The sequence below is a fragment of the Dipodomys merriami genome, unplaced genomic scaffold, assembly GCF_024711535.1.
Source record: "Dipodomys merriami isolate MVZ:Mamm:240054 unplaced genomic scaffold, mDipMer1.0.p SCAF_69, whole genome shotgun sequence".
NCBI classification, from domain to species: Eukaryota; Metazoa; Chordata; class Mammalia; order Rodentia; family Heteromyidae; genus Dipodomys; species Dipodomys merriami.
Window position 1 is genome coordinate 1311193 of NW_027206279.1, and position 19081 is coordinate 1330273.

At 51.8% G+C, this 19081-nt stretch overlaps 1 protein-coding gene across 1 annotated transcript in view; it reads left to right on the forward strand.

Moving 5' to 3' along the window:
* Nucleotides 1–19081, forward strand: part of Fmn1 (formin 1) — a 225881-nt gene that overhangs the window by 59216 nt on the left and 147584 nt on the right. The window contains 1 exon segment of the mRNA XM_070005715.1: nucleotides 15125–15242. Within this exon segment, the coding sequence (XP_069861816.1) occupies nucleotides 15125–15242 (118 nt within the window).

Genomic DNA, 19081 nt, shown 5'->3' on the forward strand with positions numbered 1-19081 from the left:
TCCCAACTCCTCCCTCCCCTCCCCAAGTTGTGAAGTTCGTTTTCAACATAGCGTCTTGTACATCTCATTGTTACAGTGGGTCAACCTGTATCCTTATTTCAGCATTTTGTTATTTCCCTTCCCCTCCCCAAATTAGAAAAAATGTATATATAAGATGCAGGACACAGGAATCAAATACAGTGACAACAGGTTGTCACTGGGGGAAGAGCATACAGAAGAAACAAAAAAATCACATAGTACATTAAAAACAACAGCGACAAAGAAAAAACCTCTCGAAGCATCGCAACTTTATAATTATATGTCTGTAGATAAAAATAAATATATATTCCATTCAATACAAATGTTGAGAAATGGAGTGATTTGTTTGCAGTGTTGGGGTTTGAACTCAGGGCCTTGCAGGCACTTTACGACCGACCATTTCTTCAGCTTTGGTGTAATTTCTTTAGATTATTATGCAGACCAGAAGTTTTTACACTTTGGTTTCTATAGTTTGTTTTCTTTGTAATCCCTTCTCCTATCTTAGCAGTGTGAGTTGACTCTTATATGCTTAAATATTGTTGTTCCAAGCAAGATTTCCATTTGAAATGTATACAAGTGGAGGAGAAAGATGGAAGGTGTGAGGTAAGAAGAATGAAGAAAGAGAAGAAGAGGCAGATAAATAAGAAGGACTCAGGGACATAACATATCCCTTCTAGCCATGACCTTGCCAGTGGTGTACTTCCGCAAAGTAAGGCCCCACTCCCCAAATCCCACACCCCCTTCCCAATAGTCCACTTCACTACAGCTCCATCAGTGGATCCATCCACCACGATCCCCTCACCTCCCAAAGGCCTTACCTCTGAATCCTAGCCTCCAAAGCATGCACTCTGGGGAGACACTGCATCTCTAAACCCTAAGGAACACTGGGGTACTTGTCTTTGTGAGGCTCTGCTCTCTGTTTTCAACATAACTTGCAGAGAAGACAGAGATGTAATAATTGTGGGAATTTGGAATCCACAAATCAGAGTGGACATGGTCCTTAGGCTGTTACTGTTGCTGAATCCCCTCATGTAAGTGGGGAATTCATCTCTTAGTTACCAAGTAATGAGCAGATCTCTGGAATACTAGGAAACTCAGGGAAGCAACTATTTACTAAATTAAATGATATAAAACAAAGCAAAACAAAACTTTTCTCAACGTTCATAACTCTTCTGGCCCCAAATGTGTAAGTTTTCCATACCAGGCTGCTCTCCAGTTGCCTTGGACACTACCTGGGTATCTTACAATTCACTTCTGACACCACCTTCCAGGATTCAGCATCAGATCTCACAAGCTGTGGTTGCATCTCAGGAGACTGCTCCACTGCAGAAGCCAGTGCAAAGCACATAATGCAGTCCCAGGTTACTCAACACTTATGTCTATGCTGGCTGAGACCAGAAGTCCTAGGACTCCCTCAGGCTCAGTAATTTGCTAGGACAGCTTGATCAGATCAGGAAAACAGGTTATTTATTCCTGCTGACTTTTTAAAATAAATGCTATTTTAAAGGGTACAAATAAATAAGAGAAGAGATACAAAACTCAAAGTCTAGAAGAGACCTGAGCCCAGGAGCTTCCCTGTGGAGGCAGAACTTCTTCAGTTAGGGTTTATGGAGGCCTTATTACATAGGCAGGATTGATCAAACCATTGCCCATTGACAACTAACTCAGCCTCCAGACTTACTCTCCCTGGAAGTCAGGACAGGGCTGAAACTCCAGTCTTGTTAGTCGCATGGTTAGTTCCTGTGTCAGCCAGATTCTCCTTCCTAGGAGTTCTCCAAAAGTCACCTCATTAATATAACCTGGGTGTGCTGGAGAGCAGGTTGGTATGGGTAACCAAAAGGTCCTCCTTTAGCTGAATTTATTTCCAACATTCAAATGTTATTATAGAAGACGTTTCTCTCACTCTTGTCAGACACGAGGGTTCCAAGGGCTTTGAGCAGGAGATAGAGACAGAGACCAGAAACATGTGTGTCATTGATTATATCATAGTACTGCATGGCCACTGTGTGTCGCAGTGAGTGGCACGGCAGCCTGTGGTGGTACGGACGGCTGTGTGTGTGAGGTGACTGTCCTTCACGGTGTGTCACTGTGTGTCTGAGTGTGTGGAGAGGCTGTGTGTGTGTGACTGTCCTTCACGGTGTGTCACTGTGTGTCTGAGTATGTGGAGAGGCTGTGTGTGTGTGACTGTCCTTCACGGTGTGTCACTGTGTGTTTGAGTGTGTGCAGAGGCTGTGTGTGTGAGGTGACTGTCCTTCACGGTGTGTCACTGTGTGTCTGAGTGAGTGGAGAGGCTGTGTGTGTGTGAGACTGTCCTTCACGGTGTGTCACTGTGTGTCTGAGTGTGTGCAGAGGCTGTGTGTGTGTGAGACTGTCCTTCACGGTGTGTCACTGTGTGTTTGAGTGTGTGCAGAGGCTGTGTGTGTGAGGTGACTGTCCTTCACGGTGTGTCACTGTGTGTCTGAGTGTGTAGAGAGGCTGTGTGTGTGTGTGACTGTCCTTCACGGTGTGTCACTGTGTGTCTGAGTGTGTGGAGAGGCTGTGTGTATGTGACTGTCCTTCTGTCCTTCACGGTGTGTCACTGTGTGTCTGAGTGAGTGGAGAGGCTGTGTGTGTGACTGTCCTTCACGGTGTGTCACTGTGTGTCTGAGTGAGTGGAGAGGCTGTGTGTGTGACTGTCCTTCACGGTGTGTCACTGTGTGTCTGAGTGTGTGGAGAGGCTGTGTGTGAGGTGACTGTCCTTCACGGTGTGTCACTGTGTGTCTGAGTGTGTGGAGAGGCTGTGTGTGTGTGTGACTGTCCTTCACGGTGTGTCAATGTGTCTGAATGAGTGTCAGGCAGCCTGTGACCCTGCTGTTGGCTCTGTGTGTGGGTGACTGTCCTTCACAGGTGCTCAGGTGAATTCTGGGGACATCCTGCTAAGCTCGGCACCATGTACTTTGTCACCCCACACTTGGACTATGGAACTGCTCAATATTGAATGGAGCACATTTACACTGGAAAGGCATTGGTTGCCTGACTTTCAAATTGAAATGTGTCCCTTAAATGTTTCTGAAATTAGTTTGGAGACACGATCCAGACGCACCCAAAAATGAAATATCCTAAAGCAGTTTCACAATGGGATAAAAAAAAAAGTTCAGTCATGGAGCCTGATCCTAACACATGCAGTTTCTTCAGAAACACCTTGTTGGAGGGAAACACCTGGAGGATGAGTTATCCCTGCCTGCAAAGGAGAGACGTGGGAAGGAGGAAGGATACTAACAGGGTGTGGCCAGAGAGTGAAGGGAAGGCATGATAAACAGGAAATGTAAACCATCATTAGGATGGTTTCAGGATTCTCTGCCACTTTGAAAACACACACTTGAATTTGTCTTGGAGATTCTGTCTTCAAAGGCTAATCACAGTCTCCTTTAGCTATATGGTCTGGACATTCAGAATTGGCTTCATTGGCTGGGGAAGACAAAGCATCAGGCTTTGAGGAATCACATTTTATGAGCCAAAGAGTGTAATTACAAGTCCACACCCTGCCTTGAATGGTTAATCCAGCAGCCAGAACTTCCAAGAACTGAGCATTTCCTAAAACGGAGGTGGTACCCTTTGAGGAACTATTACAAACAGGAACAGAGATTCAATACGAGCAGGGGCAGGATTCGAACTCAGGGCTATCTCTTTACTAGTTTTGATGCTTTTATTCCTTGTTTACTTTCTTATGTTTTTAAATTAAAGACAAAGAATATTCATTAAACAGATGTGGGTTAACTCACTTTATCAGTGACAAGGACTGAAATCCAGACTCAGAATTAGAGCTACAACCAAGATCTCTCCACAGAAGTCTTCAGTGAAGATTATACATGGAACTGGAATTGCTGACTGGGAACTGGCTACCTCACATGCACCTGTTACCCTGGTTTTAATGGAGGGACGTGGTAGAACATGAGCAGAATTCAGTCCTCCTCTGTCCTCCATTCCTAGGTGGAAAACTCCACAGCACACTGGATTTAACATCAAAGAAGACAAGGTGCTCTCTCGGGTGTCGGCATCACACGGAAGGGGGACACAGCTTTCTTTTGTTTTTCTGGAAGCCTGTGTGAGCCAACTTCCAGCTAAAGCCACAGACTGACTTTCTAAAATCATGAGGCTATTCGTGACAATGAACATGTTTATCCAGCAAGTGTATTCAGAAATATCAAAGAAGCTTGGTTCCTGAATGGGTGTGTTTATTTGCATGTGAATGTGGGTATGAGAGGAAGGGAAGGAAAGAGGGAAGAGGTAAGAAGGGAGGGGGAGAGAGAGAGAGGTATGATAAACTATCAGGAAATTACCAAGACAAAAAGACCAATTTTAACTGGTGAATTATTGATGGATTTGGAAAACACTGAAAAATAACTATTCATCACTTTAAAGTCATGATAAAGGCATTGGAAAAAGCAATCTAGTTTGATTCCTAATCCAGGTGAAATTTAATCTCAAACTACTTTCAGTCTCAGGATTGATGTGGTGGTTACTGCATCTAAATAAATACATCTTTTCTGCCAGCCACAAAGGTTCAGGTCCCAGGCCATCTTCCACAGCGCTTTATGGCTGCCGGTCTTCTCTACAAACCACAGGTGATGACGATTCTGGCAACATTCAGATTTCTTTGTAAAGCACAAAAATAAACCTATCTTAATTACTGAGCCATCTTGATAGTTCATGAGACTGTGAAAATCACTGCTCATTGATTTTGACAGAAGTCATATTTTATATTTCTCCCTCACCTGTTCTGACATGAAATTGAATATCTGTGTAGGAACTGGACCCATGAGTGAGTACATAGAACTTTGCATTACGCTTCCCAAGCCCAAGAGCACATAAATAGAACTTTTTTCAGCTGAGAAAATTGCCTGGGACTGTTTTGGGGTTAGTTGGGATGTTGCTGTTGAAACATTTTACTTAGTTTCTCTAAAATTTACATGACTGCTTTTCACCTCTTTGGTGACTTACAATGTTTTAGCCTCCTTTTTTATCTCCAATTTCCAGTTCTGCATAACTGTGATTGTGGGACTATTTGGTAAGGGTTGGGGGAGAGAGGAGAAGACAATGATGGAAGATGAAAAATATCAAAACACATCACACCCATCCAGATACGGAGATGACATAAGCAAACTCACTGAAAGCTGTTGAATAGCAGGGGGAAGGAAAGAGCAATAGAGCGAGTCAATCCAACTAAACTACAGGACGTGCATGTGTGACATTGCATGCTGAAAATCCTTTCCACAATTCATGTCCATTAAAGAGTGAATGTCAGGGGAGTAAGGCAGGCTCTGTTGGGAGCAGTCCTCCTTTGTCCGACTGAGTCCTCATAATCTCCTTAAGCCTGATCTCTTTCTATATGTATCCTCCATGCTGCAAATGTGCCTTTCAGAAAGCCTTTTCTTTCCTCCATTGTGATCCATTTAGAATCTGAAACATAGTGGCTGCTGGAGACCTCCTCTGTTAATGTAAAGTTTCAGATTTATGGCCCAGTTACTTTTCTGTTGTCCTTTGATTTGCATCAGATTGTAATTAAGTCATTCTGGATTTTTAGTGTTTTTATCTCGATGGTAGCTACTTCATAAATGCCACTGCTTTGGGGGTGTCTTGATGAGGAACAGCGATTTCCCTCTCCAGCAATGGAAAGTATGTGACCTTGGTTCTAGGCACTGTTGTAACATTTCCTCGGAATATGTCCTAGGTTATTTAAAAGTGTTGACAGTGGCAGTCTGCTGTATATGCTTGTTTTACTAAACCTCCAGTGAAGGAGATGGGCTGTGTGGAAGCGTGTGGCTGCCGCTCTGGCAGTGTGGTTCACCTACTGGTCCCTGCATTCTGTTTCAGCGTGGCCACAGGGAGTTACCCACAAGCCCTGCGTCAGGAAGAGGAGCACGACTAACTTTTGAACAGTTAGAAGTATTACTTCTCCATTTCGCACATGTGGTGGAGAATGGTGAGGAACATGAAAGGAGGATTCCTGAGTGTAGCAGTAGCCAAGAGCTCCCTGGTTTTGCTACTTGGGAAAAGGGAAGGTATAGGCATAAATAGTTTTTTAGATTCCAAATCTTCATCTATGATGGCTCAGAGAAGCTAAGGCTTTTGCCTAAAGTAACACAGTTTGTGTGTGAGTCTCAGAAACCCTTCATATTGAACCCAGCTATACCCCATGTGAAAGTCATACATTTTCATTCCTCTCTCCTGTTTCTTTGCACTCTTTAACTGTGTCTAAAGACAGATCTGTGGAACTACGCCCCTCTCTCCTTCATAATAATCATGCACAGACATTTATTTCTGTGTTTATTTTCCCCTTTCAGTTGGTAACTTGTGTTCAGACTTAATTCAAGGAATCATTGGTGGTTCAGAAGTAAAGCCTGAATTTACACCCAGTACTGCACACAGAAGAAGCAATACATTTAATCATCAAAAAAGAAATTAAGGAGAGTAAAGAAAGAAATACATAGTCATATAGTAGTAGCCAGGAGCTGTCTAGGTTTGCTACCTGGGAAGAAGGAAAGTGTAGGCAGCCATAGGCATAGTTTATTAGATTCCAGGTTTTCATCTATAGCTTTTACTTAGCAACAGAGAGATACATTCTCCACTAACTATGCCTTGTGGTGCCAGCACCCTTGTGGGGAAGGCCCTGTGCTTTTCTTCACCCATGAGAGGCTCAACTTCAGAGACATGTCCCAGGAGTCACCCCCCGCTTTCACAAGCTGAGACACAACCCTTCTTTCCCCTTTTAAGTTATTTTGTCATGAATGGTGGACACATATGCAGAGGAGTTTTGTCTCTACTGGTGGAATTAGTCTTACAAGTATTTGATAGTAGGACCCAAGCCAGTACCATAGCTATTTCAATCTTAATTTTCATGTTTATAAGAGTAAGAAAATTTTAAATGAAGTAGCACCTTTGAAATCTAATAAGCTGACCTAAGGGGAAAAAAGAAAGAAGAGGAGGGAAAAAGAAGGAAGGAAGGAAGGAAGGAAGGAAGGAGAAAGAAAGGAAGGAGGGAAAAAAAGAAAAGGAAAGGAAGGAGGGAAAAAAGAAAAGAAAAGAAAGAAGGAAAGGTAAAAGAAGCAAAGGATGGCAGGTGCTCTTGTGTTGAGGACTCTCTGGAGGCTGATCATTGAATGGTGCGGTCTTCCTCAGAGCAAGAGAAGGCCCGTTGTGAGTGTGCCTCATTTGTTGTTTGAGAAAAGAATGGATTATTTTTCCTGAAGCGATGGCATTGGTTTTAAATTTATCTCGAGCCTGGCATGATAGTTCATGCCTGTATTCCTAGCTGCTTGGGAGACAGATGTTGGGAGGACTGTCATCCAAAGCTAGCCTGGGTTAAAAGTTTAGTAAGACTCAATCCCCCATCGCAGTCAATTGCAAAGCTGGGTTCAGTAGTACGTGCCGGTCATCCAGTTCCAAGGGGAACATACGTAGAACAATCACAGTCCAGACTTGCCCAGGCAGAAAGCAAAATCACATACAAAAAAATAAAAGCAAAAAGGGCTGGGTTCATGACTTGGGAGGTGGTGCACCTCCCTAGAAAATACAGGCCCTGTGTTAAAGCTACAGTGCTACAAAACCAAGCAACAGACGTCATCTTGGGACTCAGGAAACATCATTAAGAATGGGTTGAACTTTGTAACCGACTGCAGTGAAACATGGCAAAAATCAGTCCAGAAAGCACTGGTCCTGAGTTGCTTTAGATATGATTTGCTCATGGCACAGATGGGCGTGGATGAGAAGACCCTGACGCAGGCCTCGGCCTGAGTTCGTAGGACGGAAGGAGCTGAAAGGCGGTGGGTCATGCTTGCCTTGTCAGTTCACGGTACACAGCTGCGTCATACCGATGGGGTGAAAACATTTATGTTAGGTGTTGGCTGATGTCACTGAGAAAGTTGTTCTTTCCTGTGAGAACATACCACACTTGTGTAGTACTTAGTGTGTCCCAGGTATTGATGAGAAGGCTGAACACATACACAGTGGGGTGTATGTGTGTGTGTGTGTGTGTGTGTGTGTGTTTGTATGTGTGCGCAATCCTCACGGGGTGTGTGTGTGCGATCCTCACGGGGTGTGTATGTGTGTGTGTGTGTGATCTTCATGGGGGTTGTGTGTGTGTGTGTGTGTGCGATCCTCACGGGGTGTGTGTGTGTGCACGCGTGCGTGTGTGTGTGAGCCTCACAAGTCACAGAGTAGAATGTTTCTCGGTCTACAGGAGCCTGTGCAACTCACCCAGGGTCAGGTCTCTTGTCGGAACCTGGTGTGAACCCAAGGCCAAGGCCATGCTGAGCTCTGCACGCCACCTCTGTAAGATCCCATCCCCTCTGCATCCTTCCTTCCTTTTAGGTCTACAACATGTACAGCCTCTGCTCTTTCTGGTCAGATTCTTCTAGTTTGTCATCAACATGCAAGCCAATTCCCCAAACTTGCAATTCCATCTAGCAAACTTTCTCACTCTTGGTGCCGTTTGACCCCGATTCCACCCTTGCAAGGCACAGGTGAGGCCTACTCCGTCAGTGGGTAGAGACAGCTGTTAACCATAGACTGCTAAAGGAGTGGGAGGTGCTGCAAACGAGGAGGAGACTGGGGCGGCCTCTCGCTGGGTCTTACGCTCGTTTGACTTCATATTTTTAAGCTAAAGCAAGGCCCTGTCCCCTTCTGATGATCTGGAAGATTAACATAAGGAGCCTGCTGGCCTTTCCAGGTGAGCTTACAGCGTGTCTCAGAGTGAAGCGGTGTGGTGGAGCCGACTGTACCTCATGCCACGGAGCAGTAAGCGTCCAAACCGCGGCCTAGCGTCTTACTTCATGTGTCTTCACCTTTAAAGTAGGGTGATAATGGTTGCTAGTATTTCTAAGATCCCCTTCTGCCTCCCAGCAGCTCAGACCCAGCCAAGCTCTTCCACAACCAACAGGTTGTGTACGTGGAGTACCTGCGATGCCACGCTTCCTCGGCTCTCCCCTTTTGTACCACATTTCACTTGGTGACTTAATTTTATGGCATGCCTGCTGGCTTTTCCCAGCCTACCGCTGTAAACAACGTGATTCTACAGAGAGTTTCTGTACTCCTGCTTACCCTCAATAGGTCTCACTCTGCTTTCTACCCGTTCTTCCAATCAATCTTCCCTGAACCTACTTAACCTAGTCATTAAGGTCATGTCCTCAATGTGAAACAAGTTGGGCGGGAGCAACACGGCCGTGAACGCCTTGCTAACTCTACATTTTCCTTGCCTCGCCGGGGTCTTAGGAGACTCTTAGTGGATGGGCTAGGGAGGGTACAAAGGGTAAAGTAGTCTTCAGGAAACTTGCTTCTAGACAGTGTCCAACTTCTATAAAATGACTTGTTTTTAGTGCTGATTTCTCTAAGATGAAAGGCAAGGAGCTTGCTTTCCTGCTCTAGGTGGCCACACGCTTTTTGTTGGAGTTTCTCTAGGACTTACTGATGTTTTTACTGCTCCAAGGTTCAGTCTGTGAGCACAGCTGAGAGGTGAGGGGGCAGGAGAAACATGGAGAACTCCCTGTAGGAAATCCTGCATAATGCTAATATGCAGATTGTTCAGTGGGCAGGCCTGAAGCATTTTTAACAAGTAGTCAGGAAGAAGGACATCATGTGGGTCAAATGCTGGTTAAAAATTACTCCGTTTTACTTTGTTCTCTGAGGTGAGAAGTTCTTATCTGGCTCTTTTCCCACGGATGAAACTAAGAGCATTTACACGTCTTGCAACTAGAATAAGAGAGGGCTGAGGCTGGAGTGGTGTGGCGGATGGAAGTCTTGGCTTCCTGGTTCTGTGTAATGGGTGCTGATCAGTAGTCATCAAGGGACAAGGCCCTAAGACACTATCCGAGAGAATTACTATTCCCAGTCTGTGAGAATGTTCAAGTTCTAGCTAGATTAGGCTGATTTGGGCTGCTTATTTGAGCACGGTAGTTCCTTGATGGCTAGAAGTAGTCACATTTGCTGTGATCATGAAAACCAGGGGTCCAACAGCGTCCTGAAGACACCCGTGAGCCCCAGGCTGCTCTTCCTAAACCAGCTTCACGTTCAGATGGCAGGGCTTGCTCGACCGTGTATATTACAGGGGTGCTCTAACCTCCATGGTGTGGCCTAGAAGGGCCTGGCCCTCCAGCTTATGATCTGCTTTCACCCTCCTCTGTTGAGGGGTCTGGGACTTCCAATCAGCATGGATATAAACCTCCTCATTTGAAAGGAAACGTCCAGACCCCAGCCTCACCCGTGGTTTGTGTACGTTGCTCTAATGGAGACTGAGCATATGTTCAGGTGTGAGGACTCTTGCTTTCATAGTCTTCAAAAAGCAGAAGTCAGATTTTTATCCATGCGCATTTCCTCTACACAGGAAGCTTGTTCTGTGACTGAAGTGATATCATAGCGGTTGCCGAGTGGGGGGACATGTTCTGGTGACTTTTTGCTTGCTAATAATCCCAAATTATTCTGGGATCAAGATCAAGCAGAGAATTAACCATTTAGCCACAAGATCAAATCTGGGTTTAGGTTAAATACTCTCTTAGCTTTCCCATAATGGTTGGTGGGATGTAGTAGTAAATGCTATTGTTTGTGTGAGTGTTAATTTGGGGCAATGCTAACGTGCTTTGTGGTGATTGGCACACTCAGACTCACACCTACCTAGGAACCGACGCTGCCAGCCTGTGACCCGTTGCAGAGGTGAGGCTGGCCCGAGCCCCAGCTCCGTTCAGTCCAGCCCTGCTCACGGGTGCGCCTGCACACCAGGGCCGGTCAGTCCACCTCTGCTCACGGGTGCGCTTGAACACCAGGGCCTCCGTCAGTCCAGCCCTGCTCACGGGTGCGCTTGAACACCAGGGCCTCCGTCAGTCCAGCCCTGCTCACGGGTGCGCCTGCACGCCAGGGCCTCGTCAGTCCAGCCCTGCTCAAGGGTGCGGGGGGGGGGGGCGGCGGGGGTGGGGGGGCTGCGGGGGGGGCGGCGGGCGCGGGGGAGCAGCGGGGGCGGCGGGCGCGGGGGGGGCGCGGTGGGCGCGGGGGGGGGGCTGCGGGGGCTGCGGGCGCGGCGGGCGCAGGGGGGGGCGGCGGGCGCGGGGGCGCGGGGGGGGGGGGGCGGCGGGCGCGGCGTGCCCAGCCCGGTGCGCGGGAGCCGGGCCCCAGACGGGCAGGCTGGACCGCGGGTTCTGAAACCTGTCCTGCGGGTTCTCCTGGCCCGCTGCCCGCGGACCGCCCTCCACGGGACCCGGCGAGGAGAGCCGGAAAGCGGGACGCTCCCGGGCGGGCGGGGCCCGACGGCCGCGGCCCGGTCCAAATCCCGACCGGAGATGCGCGGGGCGCAGCGCCGCCCCCGAGGCGGAGGTGGCCCAGCGCCTGAGCCCCCCCCCAGAAAGCCTTTGTCCCGGGAGGTGAACGCGGAAGTCCTGGGAAGCCCGGCGCCGCCAGGAGACGGGAGGGGACGCGGCGGTGCCGGGCGCCGTCTCAGCAGGGCGGGACGGAGGGGACGCAGCGTGGTCCCGCCCGCCCCGCAGCCCTCCCCACCCTCCCGGCCTGTGGGCACGCGGTGCTGCCCTCCCCGCCCTCCCCGGTCCGCCTTCCTGGTCTGTGGGCACGCCCGCCCTCCCCGTCCTGCCCAAGCTGCCCTCGCCGCCCTCCTCCCCGTCCATGGCCGGCCCGCCCCCCCCTCCTCCCCGTCCATGGCTGGCCCGCCCTCCCCGCCCGTGCGCCCGCCCCATGGAGCCCGGCCCTGAGAGGAGAGCTCCCCGGAGGCCCGGCGCGGCCATGGCGGAGCGTGGGGACCCCGACCGCGGCCCGGCGCCGCAGGCGGCCCGGCCGGTCCCGGGCCCCGGCCCGTTCTCCGGGAGGCCCCGGCTCGGGCCGCGGAGGCCGGCGGCGGGCGCCGAGCTGACGGCTTTCCGCAGGCTGGAGCCGGGGGCCGGCCCGGGCCCCGCGGCGCCGGCGGAGGACGGCGGCCAAGTCCTCTGCGTCCGCGGGACCCTCGTGCGTACCACCAGCGACTCCGACACGGACGCCGACGCCGACGACGCGGGCCCGGAGCCCCAAGGGGAACCCGGAGGCCGGCGGGAGGGCGCGGAGCGCTCCCAGAGGACAGCCCCCGACGGGGACGGCGCTCCGCGGGCCTGCGCAGGGGAGGACGGCGCCCGGGAGGCCGGCGCCGGGGAGGCCTGCGCCGGGGAGGACGACCTCAGAGAGGACGGCGCTGGGGAGGACGGCGCCCGGGAGGACAGCGCCCGGGAGGACGGCGCTGGGGAGGACGGCACCGGGGAGGACGGTGCCCGGGAGGACGACCCCAGAGAGGACGGCGCCGGGGAGGACGGCGCCCGGGAGGCCGGCGCCGGGGAGGCCTGCGCCGGGGAGGACGACCCCAGAGAGGACGGCGCTGGGGAGGACGGCGCCCGGGAGGACGGCGCCGGGGAGGCCTGCGCCGGGGAGGACGACCCCAGAGAGGACGGCGCCGGGGAGGACGACCCCAGAGAGGACGGTGCCCGGGAGGCCTGCACTGGGGAGGACCCCAGAGTGGCCAGCGCTGGAGAAGGCCCCGGAGAGGACAGCGCTGGAGAAGGCCCTGAAGAGGCCGGCGCCGGGCAGGACCGGGTTGGAGTGGACCCCGGCGAGGACGCCGGAGAGGACGGCGCCGGCTGCAGCCGGGCGGGAGAGGCCCCAGGAGAGGCCCCGGGAGAGGCCGCCGGCGAGGCCGCCCAGCGGGGCTCGGAGCAGAGCTGGAGCGCCCAGCCGGCCGCGGCCCCGCGGGAGAAGGCCTTCCAGCTGCCCGCCGTCTTCAGCGGGCTCCGCGTGCTGCGGAGGGGCGAGCAGGCCGTCACAGAGATCCGGCCCAAGGACTCGGACCTGGCGCTGCTGCGGCTGACGCAGCCGGTGCAGCGGGGCCGGGCGGGCGCCGAGCCGGGCGCCGCGCCCTCGCTGCTGGAGCAGCTCTCGCAGCTGCTGGGCGCGGACGCGGCCCGGCCGGCCGGGGGCGCCCGCGGAGGGGCCCGGGAGGCGGGCGCGGCCCGGGCGCGGCCGGCCGAGGGCGCCCTGGAGGCCCTCCGCGCCCTGTTCGCGCGCCCCGCGCGGAGGCCCGGCGCCCACACAGAGCTGGAGGCCGTCAAGCGCCACATGCGGCTGGAGAAGGAGGCGCTGCGGGCCGTGTTCGAGCCGCCCCGGCCCCAGCCCGGCGGGCAAGCCGACCCCAAGAGCGTAGGTAGAGCTAGGGCGGCCTTCCGGGCCACGGCGGGCGCCGCGGGCGGCTGGGCAGAGCGGGGTGTGGGGGGCACATGGGCGGCCGGAGCGGGGCGTGAGGGGCACACGGGTGGCCCGGGGCGGGGCGTGGGGGGCGCACCGGTGGCCCGGGGCGGGGTGTGGGGGGCGCACGGGCGGCCGGAGCGGGGCGTGGGGGGCACACGGGTGGCCCGGGGCGGGGCGTGGGGGGCGCACGGGTGGCCCGGGGCGGGGCGTGGGGGCACACGGGTGGACGGGCAGAGCGGGGCGCGGGGGGCACACGGGCGGCCGGGCAGAGCGGGGCGTGGGGGGCGCACGGGCGGCCTGCACCCAGCGGCAGCGGTGGGTGCGTCAGCCCGGGAGCCCCTTCCTGGGAGGTCCAGCCCTAAAGGCCAGGCCCTTGACTGGCCTGGCGACCTGGCAGCCCGAGCCAGGCGGCCCTGGCTGGGCACGCTCGCGGTGCCCCGTCTCCCGGGAGCAGGGGGGCGGCCCTGGCTGGGCACGCTCGCGGAGCCCCGTCTCCGGGGAGCAGGGGGGCGGCCCTGGCTGGGCACGCTCGCGGAGCCCCGTCTCCGGGGAGCAGGGAGACGGCCCTGGCTGGGCACGCTCACGCAGAGGCCGGGAGCCAGCAGACGCTGAAGCCGCCCAGCCCGTAGCCCAGGGCCCTGCGCAGGGAGCAGCGTCCCGCGGATGATGGCCTCCCCCGCTTGTCTGCTCAATACATTCATTAAACCCGTAAAACCTAACGTGATCGCAGGTAGTAGTTAAAAACGCTCAATACAGCAGAGCATTCTCCTACTTGTAAAATGCAACTCCTAAAAACCTACAAAACTCGAGGGTGACCTTGTCCCAAAAGACGCGCACTCTGTGTCTGACCCACGCACTCTGCGCCTGACCCACGGACTCTGTGCCTGACCCACGGACTCTGTGCCTGACCCACGGACTCTGTGCCTGACTTACGGACTCTGTGCCTGACTTACGGACTCTGTGTCTGACCCACGGACTCTGTGCCTGACTCACGGACTCTGCGCCTGACCCACGCACTCTGCGTCTGACCCACGCACTCTATGCCTGACTTACGGACTCTGCGCCTGACCCACGCACTCTGCGCCTGACCCACGGACTCTGTGTCTGACCCACGGACTCTGTGCCTGACTTATGACAATAACTTTGGTCTGCTTCACTTTTTTTTTTTTTTTTTGGTCGGTCGTGGGGCCCGAACTCTGGGCCTGGGCGCTGTCCCTCAGCTCTTCAGCTCAAGGCTAGAGCTCTACCACTTGAGCCACAGCGCCACTTCCAGTTTTCTCGTGATTTATTGGAGATAAGAGTCTCCTGCCCGGGCTGGCTTTGAACCGTGATCCTCATATCTCAGCCTCCTGAATAGCTAGGATTACAAGCGTGAGCCACCAGCACCGGGCTTATGTACTTTATCTTTATTATAACATTAAAATTTAAATTAAAAAAACTTGAATATGAAGCTAATCACACTCATTTTTAATAGGAAAGAAAAAAGATTTAGTGTGGATTTCTGAAAGAAGTGTGACTTACTAACAAAGCTGATGGAGAACACACAGTTTATCCTTAGCATAAAAATCCCCAGAGTGGTTTGGGGTAAATTTGCAAACTATAAATGTACCTGAATACAGCACATTTGTTCTGTATCATCAACCCCTATTTGTGCTTTTAAAATGGCTTTATTAACAAAGGTGTAGTACTTGTTTTGTTTTTAATAGGGACGCCTCCCCCATCCTTTACCCTTCTAGAAAAGGTTCACAGAACAGTAAGATATGTCACTGCAGAATAATATCAGCATTGGTGTTAGCATGAGTGTGCTTCATAGTTGGTATGTTCTGGCCATGTTTCCCTTCACTTACCTTTGCCTGCTTTTCAACAGCCCGACCAGAGCCCTACGGAGCCGGACGACAGGACTCCAGGCAGACTCCAGGCTGTCTGGCCCCCGCCCAGGACAAAGGACACAGAAGAGAAAGTGGGACTGAAGTATACGGAAGCAGGTAATGTGGATGGAAGCCAGGCACCCAGGAACCAGTCCCTTCCTGCGGTGGCCTCAACGTGCAGAACTTGGGGTTTTGTTTCCTTATAAAATGTGATGCCGAAGGCCTCTTGTCATTTAGGTTTGCTGCTAGTCAATCTCTTGGGGGAGAAAGGCAACTGTGGGGGATGAATGAAAGGGAGCATGTGTGTCGAGCAGGGAGCCTTTGGGGAATGAGTGGAGCAGGTGGAAGCAGGTGGTTGGAGCTCATACAATGTGCAAGCTGGTTGTATTGCTGGAAGAGGCAGTGCGTGTGCTTCTGCAGAGCTGTAATCTGAGGTGTGCTGTTTGCCTCTGAGTAGTGCTTCCAAGATAAAGGAGCCTTGTGCAGCATGAACGTACAGATGGACTATCAGTTACTTGCTTGCTTTTGTGAGACAAAGCTTCGTTTAATGCATGTCCAATTTTAGAGCAATCGGACTCACTGGAAAACTTCCCAGGAGTTTTAGTTGAATCTGTTTAAATGGAATAGGACTCCAGACATTTTTAGTCTTTTAAGTCAAGATTCACATGAAACTGAACATCACTGTAGAATTAGAGATAGACATGGTTTAAGTGTGTGTGTGTGTGTGTCTGTCTGTCTGTCTGTGTGTCTGTGTGTCTGGCAAAATCTCTTTCACAAAATCTCTTACCACATTCTTCCAAATATCTTTCTGGTATTTGGGCATTAGCTATTCTGTGAATCTAGGTACTAGCAGAACCTACAAAACAGCAGGCACTTGAAGAGGCCTTTACTCTGCTACTTCCTTGTCTGTTTAAAGTCTGTACTTAATAAGGCAGAAAACAAATTTATCTAGGTTCCTTTGCTGAGTTTTCACTTAACTGAATTCTTATGACAGGAGGAAAAACTGGAGTCATAACACATCTGGACAGACTTGTCAAACACCACTGACTTCTGTTGAGGTCCCAGCCAGCATTTAGAAGGGAAACTGATAATCTTCTAAAAGGGAGCCATTTACGATCCTTCCTTTGTCCCTTGGGCCGAAGAGACTTTGCAAATCCACGTTCCATTCTCCATGAAAAAAGATGCCATTCCTGACCTACCTCAGGCCGTGGGTTAAGCACACTTTGTGACGGCACCACATGTGTCACAAGTTTGTGTGGTTTTTCCTATTTCTCCTTTGCCAGTTCCTTCCAGAGAGCCTTCCCTCAGCCCCCACACCATGCATGGCTTATCTTTTGTTGGTTGTCATGGGTAGGCATGTGTATTAAGACCAATTTATATAGTTGTCGAAAATACTTATTTTTGTAGGTAGATCAAAGTGTGTGTGCTTCTGTAGGTTTTGGTGCGATATTACTTTTTCCCAATGGTTGAGAACAATCCCGTTGGCAGGTGATATTTTCTACCTTGTAGGTACACAGTTACGCTCTTGCAGTCGACCCCGACAAACGACCTTGCAGCATTTCGTTCTTCCGTAGAGCACGGACAGTCTCATGTGCTAATGGTGATATGCAAAGCTGCTTCACTGTTTCTGTGCTTGTGCAATTTCCAAAACTGGAATGCCTCCTATCAGCACTGAGCTGCCCTCTAGATTTCTTTTCCATCGTCTGGTGCGGTGTGAGTGGTTGAATGAACTGAGGCCTGATTTGATGAAAATGGAAGACAGTGAGCCCAGAACCCCCCAGGTCCTTGTTCCCCATGTCTGCTGCATACTTTAGTAGTGGCAGTCTTCTTTATAAAATGGGCAGTGCCAGAGTGAAGGAAATTAACGTTGCAAGTCCTTTCGTGGCTCTGCTGTTTGTAATACTGCATGGTATTTACCCCTCACAGACGTTGCTAGGTCTTTGTTTTCTGTCCTGTCACCTGATTTACCTGGGCTGTGTTTCCTCAGGCTTCTTTGATAGACTTGTGTTCTTAGAACTACTCCAGGTCTTACATGAGGGGAGAAGGAAGAGGAGAGGAGCTAAGGAAGACAGTTGTGTAGGGAAGTCTCGGAGAGCACCGTTGCACAGTGAGGCGAGGTGGGCTGGTCAGGGCCAGGAAAGATGGCCTGGCGCCCTGGCAGCCTCCCGCAGGGCCGTGGTACTGCGTGTTGGGCACTCACTTGCTTGGGAGCTTCTTGAATACCCGCTTATCTGCTGGTATACTTTGAGAGAGAGGGGTTTCTGCAGAAGAATTAGACATCTGTGCCTGTAGGAGAGTAACTTTGGATCCACTCCTGGATATAACTCTGTGCCTTCCCTGTCATTCACTGGTGATTTTGAGAGAATTTACTTTGTTGTTGTTGGTGGTGGTCATGGAGCTTGAACTCTGGGCCTGGGCGCTGTCCCTGCGCTCTTCAGCTCAAGGCGAGTGCTCTACTGCTTGAGCCACAGCGCCACTTCTGGTTTTCTAGTGGTTAATTGGAGATAAGAGTCTCACATACTTTCCTGCCTGGGCTGGCTTTGAACCGTGATCCTCAGATCCCAGCCCCCTGGGTAGCCAGGATGACAGGGATGAGCCACTGAGCCTGGCAAGAATTAACTTTTCCCCTGCACTTTCCCTAGGCTCCATTGTTCAGTGAACTGAAGTCTAGTTTTCTGTGGAGCACATTTGTGGCGTCTCCATCGCCCTCCCCGACCGTGGGGAGACAGACAACACTTAGCTCTCTGCAGGGAGCACAGACAGAAACTAGGTCCATGATAGTTCAAGGTAGCCAAAGGCTTATACCTTTATCTTTTTAGTGTATTTCCCTTTTCCTAGGGTTTATTTTCATTAATCTACTGACACAAGAGATTAAGATTCAGTCACCGAGCCATACATCTAACTCTGCTCTTTACTGTGGGTTCATTTTTGTTGTTGTTTTGAGATAGGGTTTCATGTCTTGCCCAGGCTTACGTGTAGATTGAGATCCACCTGTTTGAGGCTTCCTGTGGCTGCTGGAATGACGAATGCCTGCCACCACATCCAGTTTCCCTCCATTAAGCCACAGTCCTCACAATCTCAGCCTTCCACGCAGCCTGGCACATGTCAGACTCAAGCTGCTGAACCAACTGTGGGCTGAGCGGAGGTCTTGTGAACTTTTGGCTGTACTGATCTTGTTTTTATCTTCCCAAGTAGCTAAGATTATAAGCCTGAGCTACCAGCATCCAGCTCCTGGTTTTTAACTTTATTTTTGGTAGTGCTGTGGTTTGATCTCAGGGCCTCATACTCATTAGGCAGGTGCTTTACCTCCTGAGTCACACCCAAGGCCTTTTTTGTTGCAGTATTTTTTGGGGGATACGTTTTTATTTTTTGCCTGGGGCAGGCCTCAGGTGGCAATTCTGTTTATGACTCCTATGTAGCTTGGATTAGAGGCATGCAATACCACTTTCAACTTATTACAATGGGACCTCCCTAACATTTGCTCAGGCTGGCCTAGAACCACGGTCCTCCTGATCTCCTCCTCCTTCACACATGGGATTTCATGAGTGCGCTCCCATGCTAGGCCTCTGCATCCCCGGAGTGCTCTCAGAGTCTGTGCTGGTGATAATGTGTAGTCCTGGGTGGCGCTGAGGCCAGCCCTGCCCACACCTCACCCAGTCCCTACCTTGCCCTCAGCCACCTTGGCTTTGCTGCGGCTTCAGTTCTCAGAACTTTAAGAGGTCATCTCGCACTACAGGGAGCTGTTGCTAAGGGTAAGAAGTACAGGAGCCAGCGGGAGGGGCTGTCCCTTTAAAACTGAGTCCTCCTTGCTAACCACAATTGCTGGTGCCACTGCCAAGTGTGCTCTCCCCGGGCCGCCGCCCCTGACACCGTGACCAGCTCCTGCAGTGTGCAAAGACAGTTCAGCTACACGCCATTTACACGCCATTTACAGCTCTGGCTGTAGAGTCTATGGC